Source organism: Mya arenaria, chromosome 12 (assembly GCF_026914265.1).
Source record: "Mya arenaria isolate MELC-2E11 chromosome 12, ASM2691426v1".
Lineage (NCBI taxonomy): Eukaryota > Metazoa > Mollusca > Bivalvia > Myida > Myidae > Mya > Mya arenaria.
This window is the reverse complement of record NC_069133.1, coordinates 29,181,088-29,207,769: the sequence shown is the minus strand read 5'-3', so window position 1 is coordinate 29,207,769 and position 26,682 is coordinate 29,181,088. Positions and strand designations below refer to the sequence as shown.

The 26,682-nt window shown below is 36.9% G+C and overlaps 1 protein-coding gene and 1 long non-coding RNA gene across 2 annotated transcripts; both read left to right on the top strand.

Annotated features, from left to right (window-relative positions):
- The first annotated feature begins 38 nt into the window (after window positions 1-38).
- On the top strand, window positions 39-5,158 carry LOC128212515 (uncharacterized). The gene is made up of 3 exons (XR_008257469.1): window positions 39-160; window positions 3,514-3,587; window positions 4,453-5,158. It is a non-coding gene; the product is annotated as an uncharacterized LOC128212515 (long non-coding RNA).
- A 10,744-nt stretch (window positions 5,159-15,902) lies between these two features.
- On the top strand, window positions 15,903-26,281 carry LOC128210587 (alpha-1A adrenergic receptor-like). Its single transcript, XM_052914940.1, has 3 exons — window positions 15,903-16,660; window positions 23,344-23,522; window positions 25,821-26,281. The coding sequence occupies exons 1-3, from the start codon at window positions 15,903-15,905 to the stop codon at window positions 26,279-26,281; spliced, it is 1,398 nt and encodes a 465-aa protein (XP_052770900.1).
- Window positions 26,282-26,682: the final 401 nt, after the last annotated feature.

The window sequence follows — 26,682 nt, the reverse complement described above, 5'->3', positions numbered from 1 at the left end:
AATTAACCGTTTTGACTAAATTTCAGGGGACGCAACCTCGCGCCAACTGTCAAAATGTTTTGAAAAACAAAATGCTCTTATTTCGATGCATTTCAGGAGTTTTGTTGTGATAAGAACACTGGAATATAGACTGAAATACTATCCAACCATTAGACTCATGGTATTTGAATTTTACGGTGTTTTAAGTTAAACAAACAAGCTAAAAAACAGACTGATTTTATGACAGTGTTTACACTGATCTGTCATTTCATCTGTCAAAGTTTTTATCATTTTTCAATAACTTGATTTGACTTATATTTACAAAGATTATCATGTCTCTAATAGTGTTCAGAAATTCTAAATCAACATTGAAGCTTATAAATTTAAAAGTTGCCTGGGGGTGGGGATACAGGGGGTGGGATGGGTCAAAAAGTATTTTAAAATATCCAGAGCAGCCAGAAGGTAAGCATAAGCTCTATTGGTCACAGTTGGGGGACTTGTTTGTCCCAAACTACATTTTTTTTCAATTTTCTTGCGGTTCTGAAAACATTGCAGCTCTTAATGGGACTTGGACTGGGGACTCCCTGTTTGCAAGTTTGTGCTCTATGAACTTGGCTCACAGGAACTTGAACGACATACAAAAACTAGATGCTTCCATCCGTCAACTTACAGATATCCCAAGAGAAAAAACCATTATCCTGGCTGGAGATTCCAACTGCTCAGACATCGACTGGCCAAATATGGTCGTCAGACCGGGAGCAGCAGACAAAGAGGTCCAAAAAGCCCTGATTGACCTATCTATACAGCACTGTCTCGCCCTGATCCACAAACAACCAACAAGACTTAACAACATGCTCGACCTAGTATTTACAAACAACCCCTCGCTCGTTAAAACCTCATCCTCAGTACCGGGTATTAGTGATCATGCCATGGTTGTAACAGACATCAACATCATTTCACAAGCTATCAAACAAAAGCCAAGAAAAGTCTTCATCTTCTCGAAAGCAAACTGGGGGAACATCAAAGAAGACATGGAACAGCTATCAGAGAAGATCACCAAAGAGAATAACGATCAACACCCTACATCTGAAGAACTCTGGGAAACCCTGAAATCTGGTATTGATAAATCCATCAACAAACATATTCCATCAAAACTCAGCAAGAAACGAAAATCACTGCCATGGCTTAATAGAGACTTGAGAAGGATGACTAGACGTAAGTCAAGAAAATACAAACATGCTAAAAAGACCAACCAATTGGGTGCCTTCAAGCTATACCAGAGAGAATGCAAAAAGGCCTTCAAAAATCAGAGATTAACCACATCAACAGCACAATCCAGAAGGGACTCGACGAGAAAAACACCAAGCCATTTTGGAGGTTTGTCAAGTCACGCAGACAGGATAGTGTTGGTGTGGCCCCCCTCAAGAAGATGGGTAGACTGGTAAACAGCAGCAAGGACAAGGCACATATCTTGGTCGACCAGTTCAGATCAGTGTTCACCACGGACGATGGAAAGACACAGCTCCCTTACACAACCAAGCGAAGCCGGACATCTATTCCTGCCCTCAACATCACTACTAATGGCGTTGAGAAACTTCTACTCGGGATCAACGCAGCCAAAGCCCAGGGACCCGACATGATCCCCAACTTGGTGTTAAAGACGTGTGCTCATCAACTAGCGCCAGCAATAAGTACCATCTTCCAGTCATCTATTGACACTGGAAGGCTCCCCACAGACTGGAGAAATGCTTTTGTCGCACCAATTTTCAAGAAAGGCGATGTACACCTAGCTGAAAACTACAGACCCGTATCCCTGACTTGTGTAACATGTAAAATCCTAGAACACGTCATCTGTAAACATATCCTATCCCACCTTGAACGAAACAATATTCTCACTTCTTTAAACCACGGTTTCCGGTCTGGCTACTCTGAAACGCAGCTGATAACAACAGTCCATGACCTACTTGCCAAGACTGACCCAGGTACTCAGTTAGACATGGCCATACTGGATTTCAGCAAGGCATTCGACACTGTCCCCCACCGAACACTACTACACAAACTGGAACAATATGGCGTCACAGGCAACATAAACCACTGGCTGAACGACTTCCTTACCAACAGGAGTATGAAGGTCATTGTAGAAGGTGAAGAATCAAAGGCAGCCACCGTTGATTCCGGAGTACCCCAAGGCACAGTGCTGGGTCCCCTACTCTTTCTCTGCCATATCAACGACCTCCCGGAGTCCGTCAAGTCAACAGTGCGCTTATTTGCCGACGACTGCTTGCTGTACCGTACCATTAGAAACACCAAAGACCAAGAAATACTACAACAAGATCTACAACAACTAGAAGTGTGGGCCAAATTCATGGGGAATGAAGTTTAACGCAAAGAAATGTTACATTATGTCTATCAACCAGAAATCATCCAAATTTTACCAACTAGACAACCACATCCTACAGCAAGTGCCCGAAAATCCATATCTTGGCGTCACTATATCAGAAGACCTCAAATGGGCCTCCCATATCACCAAGATGACTAAAAAAGCGAACTCTACACTAGGCTTTTTTCGCAGAAACCTAAAGCACTGCCCTCAAAACTGCAGAAGAGCGGCATACCTATCGCTTGTACGCTCCACCTTAGAGTACAGCGCTATAGTCTGGGACCCCTACCACCAAAAAGATGTAGACAACATTGAAAAAGTCCAGAGACAGGCAGCCAGATTTATCACCGGTGACTATACGACCAAGTCGACCGGATGCGTTACCCAGATGCTCCAAGACCTGAAGCTCCCATCTCTGCAGGATCGAAGGAAGGCGAATCGATTGATCTTCTTCTATAAGGTGGTCGGTGGGCTGGTGCCAGCCATGCCTTGTCACGACTATTTAACACCTGTACGTTCAAATAAACGTAGAGTAACCCCTAAGACATTCAGTGACTACCGATCAGAAAATATTGTGGAAAGAGAAACAGTAAACAATACCAAATGCTTCGTGCCAGTGCAGTGTAAGACCATAAGACACAAACATTCGTTCTTTTCAAATACTATAGTAGACTGGAACAAACTGGAAGATAGCGTTGTATGCGCTTCCACAGTGAACAGCTTCAGGAAAGCTGTTCTCCACTGGGACTAAACCCACACTCTCTCCCGTTGCGCAATGCTGAAAGGCTCTGCAACGTACCTATCCAGATCCAGACAGGCCCTTAGAACTTAAAATAACTTAAAGCTTGCAGTTGAATTGTTCAACCAGCTCGACAAACTGTTCCTGATAACTTAATGTGCAAACAATCTGACCTTTGTGGGTTAGTACTGGGACACACTCATGAACGGTATAATATTAATACGGTAAACCTGGGTGCAAAAGTGGGACAGGTTCAGATCTTGAACCCCACGACTGATGACTACTTGAGCTCAAGCAATGGCTTTATTAAAACAGAAACCACCTTGCATTTAAAGAAAAATGTCAACCATATTTTAAGCTTCAGAAAGAAAACAGCCTGTTTATAAATAAATAGATTATTCATTTTTTATTTCAGATCTTGACATGGATCCAAGATGCTGGTAACTAGGCGGGACGGATTGTTACACAGAACTGCAGGTTTCTGGATGGGTAACTAAATTTCCATATTTCCGGTTTACTTGTGTTATTTATAAGCAAGATAAAAGTAAATACACTGCAAGAGCGAATCAAGTGGAAATCGTGCATTATGCATTATTTACAGTCAGTTTGTAGCATTCTTTTACCAAATCTCAATTAAATACAAACTTTTAAGCTTATCATGCATATAGTTTGATGCACATTCTATAATTATAATATTAAATATGTGCAGCATATATATGGAATGATCCACATCACTGGATACTGTATATATGTAGCATTGCATGTGAAAATGCATAGCAACAAGTGATATAAGACTGCTGAAAAAATCACATTGCAAGTTTTCATATTTATTTTCAAAAATTGATGTTTTATGCATTTTTCAAAAACATTAATTTGCGACAGAATTATGAAAAACTGCGATAAAATCTTTTGTCAGCATTCTTGTATTGCTGGTTTTCAGATGTTTACACAAAATATTATTAAAACTGTTAATCTGTAAGAGTGCGGCCTTAAAGAAAACAAATGAAATAAAAAGGCTTTTTAATGATTTCTAGCAGATAAGTCTGTTGTCAAGAACCAAATTCAAGGTATCATAATAGCCGTCTGTCATGTCAGAGACAATACACTAATTTGTATATGATCTATAGGTCCTAATTATTAGGTCTATAAATCCGGCTTTAAGTGATTTTGAGTTGTGCCCTTTATTTAACTAAGAAAACAACTGATGTTTTATTATACATATTTTACAAGTGGCTCTGTGAAATATTCTGTGACTGTTAAAAGGTGTAAATTTAAAATATTTTGTACCATATGTACTCAATTTTTTTTTATCATTGTTTTGTTGCTCTTAAATAATTTTTGTTTTTCGTTTCAGAGACTCAGCGCCATGTCACAAATACTTCAGAGCCTAGAATGAAAGTTACCGAAAGAGCAATAGACTTTCAAATCTCTACAAAATTCATCTTAACTGTTTTTCAAGGTGATACTTGAGACTACCAAAGACTTTTCAAGGACAGAATTCACAAAACAGTTTATGCCACCATCTCATATCAAAGGATTGTGCTTGAGTTGAACAGCCTTCAAACAGAAACTGTTTCAAAACCTTCAATGGATTCATTCTGATTCAGTTTACCCTTGCTGTGATCTGAGCAACTATTTACATCAATTCAACATTGTAAATTGTTTAAACTTGAAAATTCTGTCTTCGTGCAACTCACATGAATCTATTTACTGTGGACTTTGATGTTGACTCTATACAGGAAGAAGAGACCATCTTTATACATGCTGGCATATCTTTTAAAAAGGAAACAAATATTATAACCAACATACTACACTGTTATGTCATCCAAGGACTCAGCTACTGACTCAATTTATAAATACTTCAAAGGAAAAATGTCTCTGTCAATGTAATTACTGCTGTGCATAATAAGACATTTTTATTATGTGCCTCTTCGAAGAAGAGGGGTATATTGCTTTGCACATGTCGGTTGGTCGGTCGGTACCGTCTACCGTCTGTAGACCAAAGCTTGTCCGAGTGATAACTCAACAATTCCTGGATGTATGGTCATCAAACTTGACATGAAGGTTGGGCCTGACCAGTAGATGATTTTAGGGCTCATCGGGTCAAAGGTCAAGGTCACAGTGACATTGAATGGTAAATTAATTATGAGCTGGATGTAAAATGTCTTAAAAAAAATATTTGAGAAGTTGCCCAAAATGTTACAACTACATGTAAGAAATGAGCCAAGTATCAACAAGAGATGTTTGTCAAACATTATGCCCCCACCTGAGCGCCATGTTGTCAGGATTATATGAACAATTGAATGAAATAAGCATGGACCGAAATGACAGCTGATTAGTCACTGACATTGGATGCCGTTGAGGCAGTTTTAAGATTATGACCATTCAAAGTGTGAGGATAGAGTGTGTTATGACCATGACCTTTGACCTCAAAATCCATATGAGTCATCAGCTGGACTACAAAAATCTAAATGTCAAGTTTGAGGAACATGGCTTCAGGCATTGACATGTTATCACACAGACAAGCTTTTTTCAATCAATGTCACTGTGACCTTGACGTTTGACCCAATGACCCCTAAAATGAAAGGGATTCATCTACAGGCCAGACACAACTCCAAGTCAGATTTGAGGGCCATGGGTACAGGCATTGTCAAGTTATCACTCGAAACATTTTCGCATTCAAGGTCACTGTGAACTTGACCTTTGACCCAATGACTCCTAAAATCAATAAGCATCATCTCCTTGTCAGGACCAACTTCCATGTCAAGTTTGATGATCATAGGTTCAGGCATTGTTGAGATATCCCTGAGAACGGATTTGTTATCTTTTTTGCATTAAAGGTTATTGTGACCTTGACCTTGGCTTGATGACCCTCAATGTCAAGAGGGGTCATCTACTGGTCAGGCCCAACCTTTATGTCATGTTTGATGACCATTCAGACTGAATGGCATGATTGGTCCAGGGATTGTCACTTGGACAACCTTTTACCATTCAAGGTCACTGTGACCTTGATCTTTGGCTCGATGATCCCCAAAGCCAATAGGGGTCATCTACTGGTGAGGCCCAACTTTCATATCAAGTTTGATGACAAAAGGTCTAGGCATTGTCCTAAGTTCGTGTTCATGTTAACTTTTATGACTGCCTGTTTATTGTACTTCTTATAAATTATTTTAATGACTTTTTCTCAAGAACCATTTGGCTAAGTATGTCTCCTCCTGAAATAGACTAATTCTTTTAGCTCCAGTTGTCTGTCTGTTCGTCTGTAACAAATTGTGTCTGCTCCATGTCACTTTAACCTTTTGAAGGATTTGATATAACTTCCCACAAATGTACACCATATTGAGAGGAAGCGTTTATTATTATAACTGTTGAGCAGTTTCTGAACTTGACTGTATTATATCTTGCATTTACCTCAAGCTGTTAAGTGAACAATATAACATTGACCAATACAAGGAACTAAACCTTCTAGGTCACCATTTTGGAATAAAGTAATTCTTAAAGCTCATATTTCCATAAGAATCTGCTCATATACAGTTTTAATAGCTTATACAAGTATATCATTTCAACATAACATCAGATCCTCCACTGTTTTATGTTTGCACCATTTTTTTTTAAACTTTGATTTATATATCATGACTTTTATGAACAAATACCAAACAGCAACTCACAGATCTATACTCATTTTGGCAGAATTTTGTAAATCCAAGCATTGTCATTTGATATTCAATGCTTTTTGGCAAATTGGGGCATTTTCTTTCACATTAAAATCAATATTAACAATAAATCTCCAACTTCAATATTCTCATATTTTTGTGCCCATTTTTTGCCAATTATTTGTTTGTCTATTGGTATACATGTATGTTTATTCATACTGTTTTTCAAAATAACGAATTAATAAAATGTTTGAAATATTTTATTTGTTCATAACTTATTTAATATAACAAAAAGATGACTGCATTTTGTTTTACTTCACATCATGATTACTCATAGAGCAAGACTTGAAGAAGTATAGTGATATAGCCACAGGTGTTTGTCTGACTTTCTCCTACCCAAGAGGGCATGTGTTTGAATCCCAAGTTGGAAAGCACAGTTCAAAGGTCAGTTGATGTATCCTGATTGCAGGCAAAGAGAAACACTCTATGATGGGCACCTGTAAAATAGAAGATACATAATCTTTACTATTATCCATAAAAGGTGAAAGTTGTTAGTAAAATAAAAAAAGAAATGGTCTAACATTTTTTTCAAATACAATTCTTGATAATATTTCTTGTAAAAGTACACATTTATCTTAAGAGATAAAAAAACACTACAGTACAAATTTGTATTGTAAAAGACATTTCTCAAATTCAAATGAAATGCCTGCCTTGACAGTGACATTTTGTATTAAGATTACATATATTGGTAAAAAATCGGTAGTTTGCAAGAAGCAGTAGCAAGTATTTTCTTATTTCATACTATGTTATAATGGCAATTGCATCTGTTTTTGAAAGACTGGCTCTAATAACACGAAAAAATATAATAATAATCCTACTCCCAGATTACTGTTTGCATAGTTTTTGCAATAGTTGGTTTAATCATACGCTGAGATATACAGTCATACCCAATGCTTTTCAGTGCTGCAACACTGCATCTCTGATGACTGAGCTTTTCTTTCAAAAGATTGCCTGCAATGAAAAACTTAATAAATCATATCAATAACAAACAAAGAGGATACTGTAATTGACAATAGGTCTACCTTTTTGTAATGACAAATGTCGTTTGTATACTGGTTAGTATATAGAATTGTATATTAAAAAATATTTGAGTGTGTAAACTTACATACCTTAAGGAAACAGTTCAAATAATATTCGCTAACTAAACTCTTAAATTTGTACTTCCGGGGTTTTCAATCGAATAGAACAAAGAATTAACGAACGTAATAGTACATTTACCTTTTGGGATGTGATTATTTAACATGTTAACGCCATAACAATTTATATTATACACAATACAAGCGATAAGAAATGAATATAGATGGTATCGAAATGTGTCATAACCTGAAAACATTGCAATGTGACACAGGAAACAGCTGTTTAAACGGGTCAAACCATGCCGTAGCAACCGTAGTCGACAAAACATTACCACCCACTATATTTATTAAAATAAATAGTAAATGTCTATTTTGATTATTCGAAAAGCGAAGCAGATTGAATCACTATTTGCGATTTTTTTTAGTATACTCACATCTACAGTTTGTTTACATTTTCGTCCGATCCTTCCCCATTTTGAAGAGTAATTACGTACGAAAGCGTTAATAAAACGGTCGTAGAAGTCTTCGTATGCAACTTCGTACGAAGTGATCGCTTGCTTAACATGCATTCATAAAAAATAGTATTGCATGACGAAAGTTGGCTCTTGAAATAACCACACTGTCAATAGTTGATAACAACGACACGATTTTGAAACCAGGCAACTCTCCCTGTATATTTTTCTGCACATACACCAGAGAGTGCTTTGATTTTATATGGAGTAGTTACTGGCTTATTTCATCTCCTGCCTCTACATGTAATTTTTGACCAGATACTCTCATTCCACCCTTTTCAACTAAAACACACAACACCACCGCCAACAACAACAACACCAAACAGTCGATGGCGTTCGCTCTGCGGCGTTCATGTTTATGGTTGATTTTGCATTGTTTATGAATAAGTATTATCAGGAATATATTAGGAATTTAATTTAAAATCCAAGCTTTTGAACACGAATGAGTCTGTTTCCAAGGTAAGAACACAATCTTGGAGTCCTTTATGCAAGGGGGAGGACGTAATTTGATTTCTGGCAAACATTAAGTGAGAAAAATGTTTCATGGCAAACAAAATGGCGTATTTTTATTGACAAGTGCCGATTCTGGGACCATTTTTTGCCTGGTAAGTTGACTTTTTTTTACAATTTTGAAAAATGAATGCGCCCTGTGTGTGGGGAAACGCATATTCTTTAATCGACATCTTAGTTTGGTATCATAACTTTAAAGATAAAAAAGTTATTGAATAGATTGTGGCTCTGGAGGCAATGTTTACAAATCATTGTGTTGAATTTATCCTCATTTTCGTATTTTCTCACTTAATGTTTGCCAGAAATCAAATTACGTCCTCCCCCTTGTTTATGAGAAACTTTGAGCAACCGCTCGTTGTGAAATATAGGCTTTATAGCATTGTTTGATATAACTAAAAACAGGGGTTTTACACGCTTGTTCTTGAGTGCACATAGTGAAATTGTGATCGCCCGTCGCCCTTCACACACCGTCAACACTTCCTTTAAACGAATACAAGTGAGTCTGAATTCCAGACACCAAGACACAAAGATGTTGGCTATGCTATTGATTTGTCTTCGACTCCCTTGGAGCATTATAATCAAAGGAGAGTCTAAGACGCTTTGACTTGAAGCATCCATTGGTTCCACATTAGTTCCATGACAATGATGACCATCAAAGCTAAAATACATCTATAATTTTCACAAAAAGTTCACAGCGTAGATTATAGATATATGATACAGTTGCATTGGTACTAAACAGACTTGAGTAAATCGTATCTTTGGTCCAGATTCGGACACACGGGGCTCAAAGAGTGGCCATGCAGAGAAAAGTATTCTTGTCTGAAACTAGGAAAAATATATTTTATATTTAATATATTATACATTAGCTTTATGTCCTCTTCAAATAATACAATGAATACTACAGCGAGAACAATGGTGTGGGTGTGGGGTGGTGGGTGGTGGGTGCGTGCGTGCGTAAGTGTGTGGGGGGGTGCGTGCGTAAGTGTGTGTGCGTGTGGGTGTGTGTGTGGGGGGGGGGTGCGTGCGTGCGTAAGTGTGTGTGTGTGTGGGGGGGGTGCGTGCGTGCGTGCGTGCGTAAGTGTGTGTGACGTGCAGTGCCTGTTGGGCCTTAGCCTTTAAACACGGTGTTCGTATAGTGTATGTCTCATGGTCTTGGAAATGTAGCCTCTCTAAAAACTAAACTAAATTCACAAGACAAACATATAACACAAACATCCAAATATCGGGAAAGTAATTAGTTATCAAGTAAGAAAAAATAGTCTACAACTGTATTCACTGTAGTGAATATTATAAGTCTGACTCGTGAAATATATTTGCAAGCAACTTGAGCATCTTTTTTATCTATCACTCACAAATCGCATCCTTTAACAAATGGCGATAAATCAATGATATGAAGGCGGAACATGTTTTTGGGAAATAAGGAATATACAATCACCTAAAAAGCCCTGCAGATCGACTTTTAGTGGTGGGATTTATCTAACAATGGGTTTCCGTGATTTATTATATTTCTAAATGCCAGCTCATGTTATCCTGCAAATAAATTTGGGTTAATTGGATTGTGGATTTTGGCTTCATGGAACATTGTCGTCATGAAATATCTCTTATTTGCCCAAAGGGACCTTTCATAACACTTTATACTGGTAATCGGGAGGAGGGAGGAGGATATAAAAAGAAAACCAGGAAAAATATCAACCCTCTCACATTTTGTTAGCGATGGTATTCGTCCTTAGCCATGTTGTTAATCTATATCCCGTTATGATTTCATGAAAAATAATTATTTATGATAGTTTGATAGTCTGTTACATACGGACGCCTATAAATGTCACATAGTGTTATATTCAAATGTCTTAGTGTCTTGTTTTAACGACTTAGTATCTCGTTAAGGTGGCATAGTATCTCGTTTATATGACTAAGGATCTCGTTTATAAGACTTAGCATCTCGTTTGTAAGATTTAGCATCACGTTTATATGACTTATTATCTCGTTTATATATGACCAATTATCTCTTATCTATGACTAAGTGTCTCGTTTATATGACCAATTATCTCGTTTATATGACTAAATATCTCTTATCTATGACTAAGTGTCTCGTTTATATGACTTAATATCTCGTTCGTATGACTTAGTATCCCTTTATTAGGAATGCGCATCTTGTGTATTATAACGACTTGGTATTTCGTTTACATGACGTCTTCAACGGTATAAATCATTCTCTTAAGAGATATTTAAAGGCGTTATATCGAGATAGTTAGTCGTTAAAAAGTTACTTATGCCTTTTTTAAATAATACTAAGTGACTCGTGATGATTAACGTAGTAACACAAGGAGTAAACTATTTAAAAAAAACACTTTTATTTGATTTGGCCAAACAGGGTCGTAGCAAAATGCAGTTGTATGGGTTCGCAGACATCGAAGTCAAACCCGAGTCATGGTCTAATGTGAAATATGTTTTTCCTATGTCGTTTCTGTGGCATTCTTGAGGAAATCTGATTTTGTGCTGTTGTTGCTGTTCTTGTTGTTCTTGTTGCTTTTTATTTCGATCACTGACCATTTGCAACCATTTGACGGGTGACTGGCAAAGGATTGTGACTTATATACTAATTGTTTTATTCCATTTAGTTTAAACTTATTTAAATTTGCAACGATTGTGAAATAAGCTATGGCAACTTATATTAATCACTCTCGTTGGCACGATGTTGCGCGAGAGCGTGGTCTTGTGTTGTGGGGGAAATCGGAGTACCCGGAAAACCCCCCACTTGTCCGGCGTGGTGACCACTTACAAAACTCACATGCGCTCAGGCCGGGAATCGAATACGGGTCGCCTTGGTGAGAAGCGAGTGCGCTAACCGAACAATCTGATTCAATTTAACTTATTTTAGTGAAAACAATGTTGGAAATTAGTATTATCTGACATGTGTGATCAAATACATATAAGCTCTGGTCATATACATGTGTTAACTTTAAAACATACATTTTAGATTTAACGAAAAGTACCAAAGACCTTCAACAGTTTTCATGTTTAGCATGGTTATCTTATTAAGTCCACTATTTTCTACCCTTTTCTAAAAAGCTCTATTTTAGTTGCCTTTACAGTGTTTCCGTTGTAGAAGTAAACCAGTCTTGAAATGGAACGCTTCCCCTGGCGTTTTATTGAACAGAACACTAGTTGCACTTTTCAACAATCAATAACACTTTTATTAATAACAAAACGATGATAGAAACAAGAGTTATTACAAGTAACCATCCTTCTCAATGGCAATATTATTCTACAACAACCAATAATTCAGCCGACGTTTCTCATAAATTTAAGGCGGAAATATGAATTTTGCATTACATTGTGTCTTAGTGTCAAATATGTTTTGTTGATTTACATTTCAGCCATCCCTTGATAATTTGCATCATTGAAAGTTTAAAAATCGGACAGATTAAATATAAATTGCGCGGAAAATCCTGTATTTAGACGGTAACAGTTGTAGACAGCATGTTTCCGATAAATACTGCTTCATGCATACCAACGAGTGTAAACTGAACACAATATCGTCTTTGGGGAAATGTTCTAGAATGGAATGTTTTTAAATGCTCGAGGGGAAACGATTTTTTATTGTTCAAATCAGGTTTAATTACTCAAAAAGACTGGTAAACCTAATGAAAAGTTAAGTGGTATACTGAACTTTTCGTCTAAAACAGAGTTGTAATTATTACTAGCAAATCAGATTTAAGGATTTCAAGAAGTAAAATATATTTCTGGCTTAACGTTTTGTCATATAACCAGCCCCGTCAATACGCATCTAAGTATTAAATCAAAATTATGTTTATCGTTTACATTGTATAGTACGAGTATTTAGTAAGCTTTCAACTGGTTTTATTGTCTTAAATATGCATACACTATGTGATATTGATTTGATAACACTAATAACCACAAACATGAATTCGCTTTAAGACCACGGCCCTTCGCAGTACAAACAATATGAAAAGTATATAGAATTGGAGGTGCAGCAGAACAATACATATAGGCCTATACAAAATGTTCAGTAATATGAAAGTTATGTAGAGAATGTTTTCATTCATCAATTCCAGCTCTGTTTAATGAGACATACTACAAACACTTTACCAACAGCAACGTTATATGAAGACATGAGTATTCTAAACTTGTTATAATGTACATCGAACTGTTGTGGTAGATATAGTAATTATTAATTGTAATAATACAAGCAAGTAAAACGTGATAATCATCTTCAACACATCACAAGCATTTTGACATACTGTTCTATTTAAATATCAATTTAAAGACATTTTTCTTTTTCTAAATCGTGAAAACTAGTAAGTTCTGAAAACATATATCGAGCATATGAAATGTACCGAGGACTGTTTTATGTTGTTGAAGATTAATGGTATTTTTAATTTAAGCAAAAGTGTAGTTTTATGTTTGATCTATAATGTTCCACAGAGAAGAAATCACAATAACAAATATAGATACGGTACCTGCCACACTCACCAATATAGATAAGCTACCTGCCACACTCCTCAATATAGATAATTAAGGTACCTGCCATAATCACCAATATAGATAAGCCATCATAAGGTACCTGCCATAATCACCAATATAAATAAGGTACCTGCCACACTCACCAATATAGATAAGGTACCTGCCATAATCACCAATATAAATAAGGTACCTGCCATACTCACCAATATAGATAAGGTACCTGCCACACTCCTCAATATAGATAAGGTACCTGCCACAATCACCAATATAGATAAAGTACATGTCTCACTCACCAATACAAATAAGGTCCCTGCCTAAAAAACACCGATATAGATACGTACCTGCCATAATACACCAGTATAGATAAGGTACCTGCCATAATACACCAAAATAGATAAGGTACCTGCCATAATCACCAATATAGACAAGGTACCTGCCATAATCACCAATATAGATAAGCAACCTGCCACTCTCACCAATACAGAAGAGGTACCTGCCGTAATCACCAATATAGATAAGGTACCTGCCACACTTACAAATATAGATAAGGTACCTGCCATAATCACCAATATAGATAAGGTACCTGCCACACTCACCAATACAGAAGAGGTACCTGCCGTAATCACAAATATAGATAAGGTACCTGCCATAATCACCAATATAGATAAGCAACCTGCCACACTCACCAATACAGAAGAGGTACCTGCCGTAATCACAAATATAGATAAGGTACCTGCCATAATCACCAATATAGATAAGGTACCTGCCATAATACACCAATATAGATAAGGTACCTGCCACACTCACCAATATAGATAAGGTACCTGCCATAATCACCAATATAGATAAGGTACCTGCCATAATCACCAATATAGATAAGGTACCTGCCACACTCACCAATATAGATAAGGTACCTGCCACACTCACCAATATAGATAAGGTACCTGCCACATTCACCAATATAGATAAGGTACCTGCCACACTCACCAATAAAGATAAGGTAGCTGCCATAATTCACCAATATAGATAAGGTACCTGCCATAATACACCAAGATAGATAAGGTACCTGCCACAATCACCAATATAGATAAGGTACCTGCCACAACATACCAATATAGATAAGGTACCTGCCACACTCACCAATATGAAAAAGGTACCTGCCGCAATCACCAATATAGATAAGGTACCTGCCACAATCACCAATATAGATAAGGTACCTGCCATAATACACCAATTTAGATAGGGTACCTGCCACACTCGCTTATATACATATGGTACCTGCCACAAACACAAATATACATAAGGTAACTGCCACACTTACCAATATACAAAAGGTACCTGCCACAATCACCAATATAGATGAGGTACCTGCCGCAATCACCAATATGGAAAAGGTTCCTGCCACACTTACCAATATACATAAGGTACCTGCCACAATCACCAATATAGAAAAGGTACCTGCCACAATCACCAATATGGAAAAGGTTCCTGGCACACTCACCAATATAGATAAGATATCTGCCACACTCACCAATATAGATGAGGTACCTTCCACTATCGCCAAACACACGTAAAAAAACCTTCCACAATCTCATTATAAGTGTATGTATTTAATCAAGGTCTCGTTTAATATTTTTTAAGAGTCAATACTATATTTTTATGAATTGTCAAATGCGATTATGGTATAGCTTTTATTTTTATTCTGTTTGTTGTAACTGACAATTTCCAATCATGTCAACTTCCCAAACAAGTTAAACACGATAACTGCAAACGGTTCGATGATGTCTTCCTGATATATACGAGCTTTTCAAACCGTGTTTAGATTCATATGTGGCTATGGCTCTCATGTCAACACGATTAAACATTTTTTTAACAAACTCGCAGATATTCATTATTTATCACTATTTTGTTGACGTATTACTTTGTATTTTTCCTTGCCCTACATTTTTATACCCAGTACTTCTCATACTTGTTTTTTATTATTCATATTAAAGTTCAAAGCGGATAAAGGAACTTTAACATAACCCGAATTAAAGGCACTCACAGTAGATGTCTTTGTCATCAATTTTCCATACAACTCACTTATTTTCTCTTCCCTCTGTGAGACATAAAAAGCCGATGACACATATGATTTCTTGCTTTGATTAGCATCATATTAAGCTTATTTCTCTCGAGCCCATAGCTTCTATGATCTTAAGCGAAAAAAAGACATCTCCATCGAAACTCATAAGATTTTTAGCGGAGATACGTCTTGAGAACTCTCGCTGGCTATTGTCAATTTTTCGCAAATATTGCTGTCGGATGTAAGCTGTCCACTGGTTGATTATGAGATTGCATGATAACACACATCTTTTTCTGTGCTTTCAGAATGGTCGTCTCGATGCAAACAAGATACGACATTCCTGCCGAGTGAAAATAATGCTGTTTTTGTGATGTACGTCTGATTGTATATTTACACCAGGAAGAACGCTGATGGAGTATATCAACGCTTCCTATTCAATTACCAGTATGAATTTATCTGAAGCGGGGTACGGAAAATCTACGGGAATGCCTCATAGCAATAACATGTCATTGCTTGAAACGATTGCTATAAGTGTATTCCTTGGATGTATTATAATGTTGACCATATTCGGAAATACAACAGTGTTACTTGCTGTTTTCTTTGACCGAAGACTGCGGAGTACTACAAACTATTTTATAGTCAATCTTGCTGCTGCTGATTTGCTTCTTGGAATTACTGTTTTGCCTTTATCTGCCAGTTTAGAAATATTAAAATATTGGCCTTTCGGTCCTCTGGTGTGTGATATTTGGGCATCCGCTGACGTTTTGTGGTGTACGGCGTCAATTCTGACGCTTTGTGTGATCAGTATTGACAGATATATTGGCGTTACGCGACCTCTCCAACACTCGAGTATAATTACAAAACGGCGGGCTGGCCTAATCATATCCTTGGTGTGGCTGCTCTCCTTAGCAATTTCAGTAGGTCCATTAATTGGCTGGCGTGAAGCGGAATTAAATGATGACATAGAATGTACAGTCACTAAGCAAGTTGGCTACGTCATCTTTTCCGTCTCTGGATCTTTCTATATCCCCATGTTAATTATAATGGTAGTGTATTTGAAGATCTACCGGGAAGCTACGCGGCATAACCGATTTTTGAACAGTGGGTCTAAAACTGTGAAAGGAATGGATGACAATGGACTCGTCCTTCGAATACACACTGCGAGGTGCAGCCAATCAAATATTCCTTCATTACAGAGCAATAGGTCAGTATTGTCTGGATTATCGTGTGATGAATCAATGGTAGACCGTCTATACATATGTTGTCAAAACTTACACAAAGTTAATGTGTAAGTATGTTATATGGTTTGCAAAAGTAAAATAGGTACCGTTTTTATTTCTTGATGCACAATTATTGCAATAGTTTGCCATTTTGTCATCACAGTCGTACTTTGAATAATATAGTGGCTACTGTATGTGTACACAGCATCGTCCCAGCAGGCAATAACTTAGACTACCGAAAGCAGCGGCATTGAAGTAATCAAATTTATTTTTTTACAAGCATGAACACTTCACTTTTTTGATTTATGACTCTGTAAAGACGATACGGGGGGCTTTTGTAACAAACGGCGAATATTTTTGAGTGAGCAATGCATAGTTTTTTGGTCATTTTTACAAATCTCGACAGTGTTATAGCATTTTCTGAATTTTCGGAGCTGGGGAAATTATCGTCAGTATACAAAATCAACATAACAAGGTGAAATTCGAGGTAGAAGAGCAAATATTGGGCTTCAACTTACCGCTGCAACGCTTCCTTCCGTCGCGAATACCGATGACAGATGCTCAAATAGTGAGCAAGTTCCGGTGGTCGCTCCTCCACAGTGATGAAAGTTAGAAATAAATTAAATGATGACGATTTTGATAACACTTTACTTCTAACTAAATTTGCTCTTTTTCAAATGGTGACGTCATCACCGGATATATGACGTAATTTGTAATATAAGAGATTTAGTTGCAAAATAATGTGTTTATGACGTGGTCATTTTCCTGTTTAAATATGGAAAGTGGTGATTGGTTAAAGTAATGTTTTTTTATGAAATCAAGAGAAGAAATAATCACGTTTTCCTCATGATTTAATTGAAAAACTTACCCAGCTAGCAATCCAATATCGGACCGCTATATTTATATATATATATATGATATCGCGTCATGAGAAAACCTGCCTTAATGACATCGAGTGCGTCATCGGAAAACCTGGTTGAAATGACGTCAGAGTATTTACCTGATATCCGGTGTTGAAGGTTATGTGTCACACATTGCGTGTTTGTTGTTTACCAGTGTTAACAAAAGAAGAAAGAAGAACCGAGACAAAATGGAGGAGGATATATAGCGGTCCGATATTGGATTGTGTATAATCGTGAACGATACCTATCCGATATAGCTTTGTCCACCGGATAAAGGTCTGACCGATATTTTAGGGCAACCCATCGGGCCGATATATGGCCTATACAACTTAAGTTATATGTCTGTCATTGGTCTGTCATAGGTTCGACATTTTTTCAGATAACTTGTGGCTTCATAAAAATGTTATATTTTGATCTTTTTTTTCTATTAATTAGTAACGTTAAATACTTTATCAGAGTGGACTGAACATGCTATGCCAGATCCACAGATGCAGGCGCGAAGCTCAAGCTCAAACATGAAAACAAAGTTGTATATAAAAATGTTTATAAAGGCAACTTATATACAGTTTGATTTTTTTTATATTAAAGTCACTTTATTTGATCATATTCGAGATATTTAAAATGAAAGTTTCAAACAATTGTACTTTAAATCAAGGGAGGTAGTAAATATGCTCAAGAAGACAGATTTTCACCAACGGAAAGAATATCGGCCCTATATCGTTTTCGGTGCCTATCTGACATATAAAATGTATTGGTCCGATATTGGACCGAAATATATTTTGATCGGCTAAAAAACACTCATAAAGAATTCAATATGTATCAACAGTATTTTAGTGATTCCAAGATACATACAGGGCTCTCAATAAGTTTTGAAGTAGGAGGGTGTTCTAGGAAAGTAGATGGGGGGTCTGGGGGATCTCCCCCAGCGGGGTTTTTGGGGCAGAGCCCCTATTCAGCCGGGGGTCCAGGGGGCCACAGGCCCCCTGCTGAAAACGATTTTAAGCATTATGAGTCACGGTTAGCTCTCATTAGAGCAAAATTCCTGTTTTGAACATCATTTTACATATGTAAATACCATTGATACAAGTAAACAAAATTAATCCTTGGTTCAAAATCTTACATATTTTTATTCAAAAAAGGAAAATTGAATCAAATTAGTCATCTAAAATAGTCATCTTCTAATCAAAATAGTCATCCTTCAGCTCTGAGTCATCAGCCCTTGGCAGATCAAATGCCTTGCTTATACCAGCTCTTCATCCCGAACCAGATCTGCAGTCTCGTCTCGGGTCATAGGTTCTCCACCTTCAGTTTGCACAAAAGCATCATTTAACATGTACAATACAACAACATGTATTATGAAAATCAAAGATTGTAAATGCAGTATTAACAATATTGAAATTCACATCAGATGTTAAAATAATTTGGGCAGGGGTTTTCCTATTGCAGTGTTACTTGATACCTCAAATCAATAACAAGTGCCCCCCCCCCCCCCTCTTCAAGTCTTCAAAAAACTGGGAGAGAGTTAGCATCATTCCTGAGTATCAAACAGCTTTAAAATTTATATATATAACAATCCACATACCTGTATCAGTAAGATGTCAGATAAACTAGCTTAAAGCAGTCATTGAAACAGAAAATTGGGTCTTTCAAAAGAATATCAACACAGTCGAAAATAATCGTATCCGAAATATGTGCAGTTCTTGCAGTGACATTTCAAAGCCACAATTGCGCCGTCATTGAGTCGCCATAACTATAACTGGAATATCATTCATATACCTACCTAGAAACAAAGAACGATTCCATTTTTCTTTGTTTAACATCGTCCTTCCCGTCTTTTTTACTTCTCATTTTAATGTTGTTGTAGTTTTATCGAATATTTAGCTTGTTATCGCCGATGTTCTGGGTTGTACTTTAACGAATTAATACACCGATATCATCTCATGTTATTTTAAATAAGCGTCTGTCGGATTCAAAGCACTCCAAGTCTTGTAGATGCATATTAGTTCAAAATACAAGTGCTTTGAATACCACGATGCAAATCGGCAATCGGGCGCATTTAACAATAAAATTGATCGTAATACATCGTTTCAATTCATTTTTTTACGTTTAGACAAAGTATTATTTCTATTCAAGATAAGGGACATTTTAAGACTACAATCATGACATATTACTAATTGAGAAGGCAGCTGTTTACCTGAGAATAGCCGGGTCATACAGCCATAATTGCCGTGGGATATCCCCGGCCCCCGGCTCTTATTGAGAGCCCTGTACATACGGAGATAATGACGTAAATATCGGACCGTTATCGGGCCATCCGATATATCCGATAAGGTCACGCTCACTGAGTAACTACTTCATTCAAATAAATCAGTATTTTCAAAACAAACGACTTTTTTTTATCGTATAATGAGCCAATTTTCTGGCGTAAATGCCAGAAAAGAATAAGTATAAGACTGATGACAAATTATAAATAAATTTATAAATGATAATTTTTCGGCAGTTTTTCAAACAATTGAGATCATTACTACTGTGATTTATCTTATATGAATGAATTGAAAGCACTGATGCCAAAATCAGCTGATTCCTAGACAAAAATAAAATAAAAAGGTCCGAACTGTCAAACTGTGTGAGTGCGGCTTTAAAGTATAAAAAATCGGTTTAAGTTTGGGCCGAATCCACACCGGGGCAGTCAATGAACAAGAGCTATCGTAATACAGCGCGCTCGACTACACCGCTTTGACTTAGAAGTGAATACAATAACGATGTAATATGTGCCTGTCAAAAGCAATAAAACAATCAAATTAAAAAGTGAACAAGAATCGCGATGTGACAAAGCCGGATTTTTAATGATTGGCAACAGAGATTATTAGCTTCTTCTATTATTTTTGTAACAGTGACCTTGATCCTAAGGGTCCCAAACACAATCCCATGAAAGTCCTCCATGAACTCTTCCTACATATCAAGTTTGGTCACACTGACAGTTTGTCAACCATAACTAAACAGCAATCTATTTTAAGTACCACTGACCTTGACCCTAGGGGGCCAAAAGGCAATCCAATGAAAGCTCTGCATAAACTTGTCCTATATACCAAGTGTGGTCACACTATGTCAATCCTTACTTGAGTTATTCAGTACTTACCATATTTCTTTTTTTAGCAACAGTGACCTTGACCTTGACCATAACTCTCCCTGCCCAAAACACAATCTCAGGAAAGGTCTCCATAAACTCTTCCTATATACCAAGTTTGGTCACAATATGTAGACCCTTACTGAGGTTATTCAGTACCAACCTTTTTTCTATAAAAAAATAACCTTGTCCTTGGTCCTAGGCGCCTCAAACGCATTCCCATAAAAGGTCTCCATAAACTCTTCGTATGTACCAAGTTTGGTCTCTTTATGTCAAACATAGCTAAAATTATTTTATACATAAGGTGACGTTGACGCTGCCCTCCCACCAGCCCGCCCGAACAATGACGCAAGTCATTCGAATAACTTGTTTTTCCTTTATGAAAATGTGGTTGAGAATATATTAATGTGCCTGTCAAACGAAATTAAAAGAAAGAAAAAAAACAATCAAGGGCCATAATTTGTACTTAGGGTTAAAATAGAGTTATGTGACCTTATTGTAAGATGGTCGTCATTAATTGTGCAAAGTATTAAGTGCATTAAATGAAGGGTATAGAAGTTGTTTTTATTAAAATCCCAACCTGCCCTAAAACATAAACCTAAGTCAATCAGGGGCCATAACTTGTGTTTAGGATAATATGGAGTTATGTGATCTCAATGTGTGATGGCCCTTAACAACTGTGTGAAGTATTAAGTCAATTCAATGAAAGGTTTTGGACTTATAATTGAAAATTCCAACTTGCCCTAAAACTTTAACCGGACGCCGACGCTGGGGCGAGTAGTATAGCCCTACTTATTCTTCGAATAGTCGAGCTAAAAATAAGAACATTGACAACAAAACCACATGTCTACAAGGACTCATACACAAACATAAGAGAACTTAACCTTGTACTTTGAAGCTGATTGTTCAAACATTTGCCTTCAGACAAAACAAATTACAGACAAAAAAACGCTCGAACATAAATAGGATATTATATTATCGTTCAAATATCTCTTTCAACTGTTTTTCGTTGTAATATGTAATACGAACTTTCGAAAAAAATCACACAACAGATTATTTGATATTTGTTTTACCCAACCAACGCTTCAAAAATTGTGAACAAGCTAGCGTGGTCTTCACTTTTTACCTGGAAAAACGACCTCACGCGAATCATTATTATGAAACAAACTCTTAAACAAAGAAAAAAATATTATCCAGTGATATACCGCAATTGCTTACTTACACGTAAGACTTTTCAAATTTTCATTCAATAAATGTCATAGTTGTAATACGTAATACTAACTTCCCGAAACAATCCACACAACATTTAACATATTAACTGATAATGTGTTTACCCCATCCACGCTGCAAAATTGTCAACAACCTAGCTTGGTCTTCACTATTTTCCTGGGCAACGACCTCACACGAATCAGACTGGTCTCTGACAGTGAGGAATGATTGAATACCCATATATCATGAAACATACTCTGAAACTAAGAAAATGTTTTATCCAATGATTATCCGCCAAGCTAACACGTTAAACCTTTCAAATTTCAATTCAATAAATGGCGGCGTAGTAATTTGGTCATGTATTCATGCCCTGTTTAAAAGTGTTTTGCTCTTTTTGGAACATAGATGCATTACTAAAAGTTCATAGATTAATATTCATAAAATGTTTGCACTAAAAACGAGTGAATAACGAACTAAAAACCTATCAGAGAACTTTTCACAAACGAACTGGAAATAGAAAATTGACAGCTACGTCATTTTAACGACGCACTATTTTGTTTTATGACGTCATTTAAACATCGCGCAACGAAACCAGTTATGACGTGACGTCACAAGAGTGGAATACGGCCGTATTACACTGGAGTGGAGTACGGACTACCGTATTTTCCGATATGTATTAATTGCGTGAGGATTTATAATGGGTATATAATAAAATAAGGTTATTAGTACTGCGTTTTGATCCGGGAGGTTGTTTTCGACTCGAGTGGATTTTTGCAGATTCGGATTTCTCGAGGCGCAAGCCGAGTGGAATCAAAATCTGCAAATATCCACGAGAGTCGAATACGACATTCCGGATCAAAACGCTGTACTAATAACCCTTTTATTATATACATTACTGGTAAGATCACTAAAAGCCCCATGTTTTCATAATAAATGTCATTTTAACGACGCACTATTTTGTTTTATGACGTCATTTTAACATCGCGCAACGATACTTGGTATGACATGATGTCACAAGAGTGGAATACGGACTACCGTAGTTTGCGACATGTATTGAGTGTGGATTTATGATGGGTATATAATAATGGGTATATAATAACATACGATCTTACACTGAAGTTGAATGCTGAATTCTTTTAAATGTAAATTTTAATATTCATGCAAAAGACAACATGATATTGATGAAAATAAATCTAGCATAACAAACAGGCCATTGGTTACATCGCTGACATCTACTAACCACAAAAAAAGACACAACTAGGCTTGTTGCAATCTTGTGCGTACTTTCAATGTTAGTAAACGAAGGAAAAGTAAACAATTATTTCCAAGCTCTATCAAGCGCCTCCTTATATGTGTTATACAGTATTTTAAGGCCGCTCCTACCATGAATCTACCATCTTCATGACTTCACAATAAAGGCTTAACCCAGTTTCTACTCCAATTCCAGTGAGCATTCAGAGAAGTCGCCGAGGAAGCTAAGTTCCCGTATCACCACGGCAGGCAGGCTCGCCAAGTTTAAACGAGAAAAGAAAGCAGCGAAGACCCTGGGAATCGTAGTTGGTGTCTTCATTATCTGCTGGTTCCCGTTCTTCTTCTGTCTGCCTCTAGGTTCGTGTCAACAAACAACCAGATGAAACGCATTTTGAGTTAGATTTTTAAAATTAGGCATGTCTTGTCGCAAGCTATGTGTAATTATTTTTAAACTTATAACATATACTGAAGGTATCAATCTGGTATGTGACCGGGTTTTAAACGTGTTTCTGGTCAAAGATCACAATCTGTCGCAGCTGTAGGATTAATAAGAACAGAACAGAAAGAACAGACAGTTTATGACATTTTTTACATTTGAAATACATTTGAATTTATCGATAAACATATATTTCTTCAGGACACGTTGCTTATGAACGTACTGAAAATGTACAACAAACTAGCAGTCATTTCCATCGTCATATCAATTTGTATAAATATGTCCGTCACCTTAACAGTATAGAACACAAATGCATCCAAGGCAGACAATTCGTGTAATTGTAGAAATCAGACATGATTCGCCTCATAAGACAATTTGTCTATATTGGATTACTGTAGTGATATGATTTTATCAAAAATACAAAAAAAACGGAGAATTTTGGTAATAGTTATGTACAGGCTCTCATTTATAAACACGCTTATAGTTGACGCTTGTATTTGATAAATTGGAATATCATTAATTGATAATAATTATCCAATGTGTTAACTTTTATTCTGACTTTTTAGCTTATGCGACAGGAAACAATTTGTATAAATAATATAAATAACATATATTTTCAATTCATTTTTAGTTCATCAGTTTTATACATGCCCAGTTAGGTGTTCGTCCTGACCGCTGTCACAATGACTTTTGCTGCGAGTTGCGGCGAGGTAATAACTTGGCGAGTCGTGGGAAGTACATTTTTCATGTTTTCTGATATGGAGTCGAACTGGCGTCTAAGTCGGTGATTGCCGTCCAGAACTTCTTGTACAGATCTCGCGACTCACTCGTATATGTAATAGATAGCCTAGGATAAAATTGTTGTTCGTCTTAGCGAAACGGTTTCTTACGTCTGTAAGAGGACATTTTTGAAGAAAAAACGAGTAACTGTATCTGACTTATACGACGAGAAGTGTATTGCATATATTGGTGAGAAAATAAATGCATTAATAAATAAAATACATTTTTATAAATAGATAAATAGAAATATTTGTCCGAAGGATAAACATTAGATTACTACCATGGCCTTTCTAAATACAAAGTATCGGCTAGTGGTATTACTTGAAATTCTCGTGCACGGTCCGCTTACAACCGTAAGAAGACACTTTTTCAATAGCTATGCTGGGGGTATTGTCGTATAACGTATCATATCGTAGCACATTAATCATCCGCAACTCCTATAACCTCCAACTATTTATATCCAAACCACGACGTTCTCGCGCGTGTTTGTAGTAATATCGAATAAGTCTCGTATTGATGACGAAGAAAATCGTTCGAAGTCGTTAAAAACTAGCATCTAATGTTCAAAAAAATCTCAGGGATGGCGAAGAAAATTGTAGATCCAAAAATTTGGCAATGCTAGAAATTCTTATCTTGCCAACGGGCAAATATAAAACAAGTGCCCGTATAGAACTTTTTTTATTGTCATCACGCAATTACGTATACCTCCCTTGTTAACGACCGTCATCTGTAGCATCATGGAAACCTTGTCTTGTGGCAATATTTGAAATCCAAATTAATTATTTCTCGCTTCAAATGGCACCATAATTTTTTATAAAGGTTTTCTCGCTGCGTTTAAGAAATGATGCACTCTCCTCAGAACTATTTAAAGTACGATTTCACTATTTACATTCTCTGAATCACTGCGCTGATATCCATGAAAACCACGAATTATCGCATATCTATACGCAAAAATTTTCACTACGCACAAAAGAGTTCCTGGGAAAAAATACATTTTAACTTTATTTTGTTTAACTGAGGTGGTTGAAAAAGCATCTACCACAGCCGCTCGTGTAAGATAGGTTATCTTAACCTATCTTACACTCTCGGCCATGGAAGATACTTATAATCTTTAACGACTCGTGGTCATTCGCAGCGATTTGTGACTGGCCATATATCGTGACAGGTCGTGTGGAATAGCGTGACAGTGTGACAGGCGTATAATCAAGCGGGAGTTCTTAAGTACCAAATCAAAGGAACATGGCGCACGAGATTTTTGAGTTCTTCAGTTATGGATGTACGGTGTTCAGTATTTAAATTTTTTTTGGACATTCTTCCAGAAACATATATTGTTACTTTTTATCCAAATGGTGGTTTCATAAACACAACGCACGTGACTCGGGATTATATTTGATCTAGGTTACTCTATGATTTTTCACATCTACTTTCTCATGTTTCAGATGTCCTCTGCACGTCTTGTAAAGTTCCAGAGAAACTGTTCACGGTTATATTCTGGCTAGGTTACTGCAACTCTCTAATGAACCCCATTATCTACGCCAGCTCAAGTCGCGAATTCAAAAGGGCGTTCATAAAAGTGTTGAAATGTTACTGGTGTCGAAGGCGATGCAACAATGTTGATATGCCTCTTTGTAACATGACACTAGTAAAGAGAAAACGCTCACCAAATGCTAGAACCGGAAGTGTGAAAAATCGCCATTTTGATGACCACCTGGAGTACAAGGACAGATCGGCCTCACCAGCTAGGTCTTTAGTAGTTTACCATGACTCGCGAAAACATTCCTCACAATCATCTCACATCAACCAAAGGTTGTCCTTCTCAGATCTGGATGATATCGACTATCACTCCGCTCACGTTAACCAGCTAGATTCACATATAAGGAATTATTCTGCAATGGTATGACACGCCTATCATTTTTGATGAGATTGTTCGTTTATCACGTGTTGGCGGTCCGTGAAAACGAGTTTCGAGAGGACGCAGGGCAAATTAATTGGAACTTGTTTAACTCATTTGTGTGTTCCTTGGAAAGTATTATCCAGTGGCATTCAATGATAACCGTGGTGCGAGAAGTTATTAGTTCACAAAGTTCTCACGACATACTCTGCTCTGTTAATATGAAATTCCATTTCACTGTTAGGTACATTGACATGTATATATTACCTCTCTATATCGTTCTATCAACACCTGAAGTCAAATACAGAAAGAAATAATCTTGTTTTCGTTGTTATCACTCACTTGAAGATAATGAAAATCATCCAATTACGATTGATATGTTGCAATTTAATGAACGCTGGTCGAAATAA

Excerpts from the sequence above, each read along its gene's own strand:
- LOC128210587 (XM_052914940.1), top strand. The coding sequence starts at position 15,903 with ATGAATTTATCTGAAGCGGGGTACGGAAAATCTACGGGAATGCCTCAT. Across the intron at positions 16,661-23,343 it reads CCTTCATTACAGAGCAATAG|TTTCTACTCCAATTCCAGTG; the intron begins GTCAGTATTGTC and ends GGCTTAACCCAG. Across the intron at positions 23,523-25,820 it reads CTTCTTCTGTCTGCCTCTAG|ATGTCCTCTGCACGTCTTGT; the intron begins GTTCGTGTCAAC and ends CTCATGTTTCAG.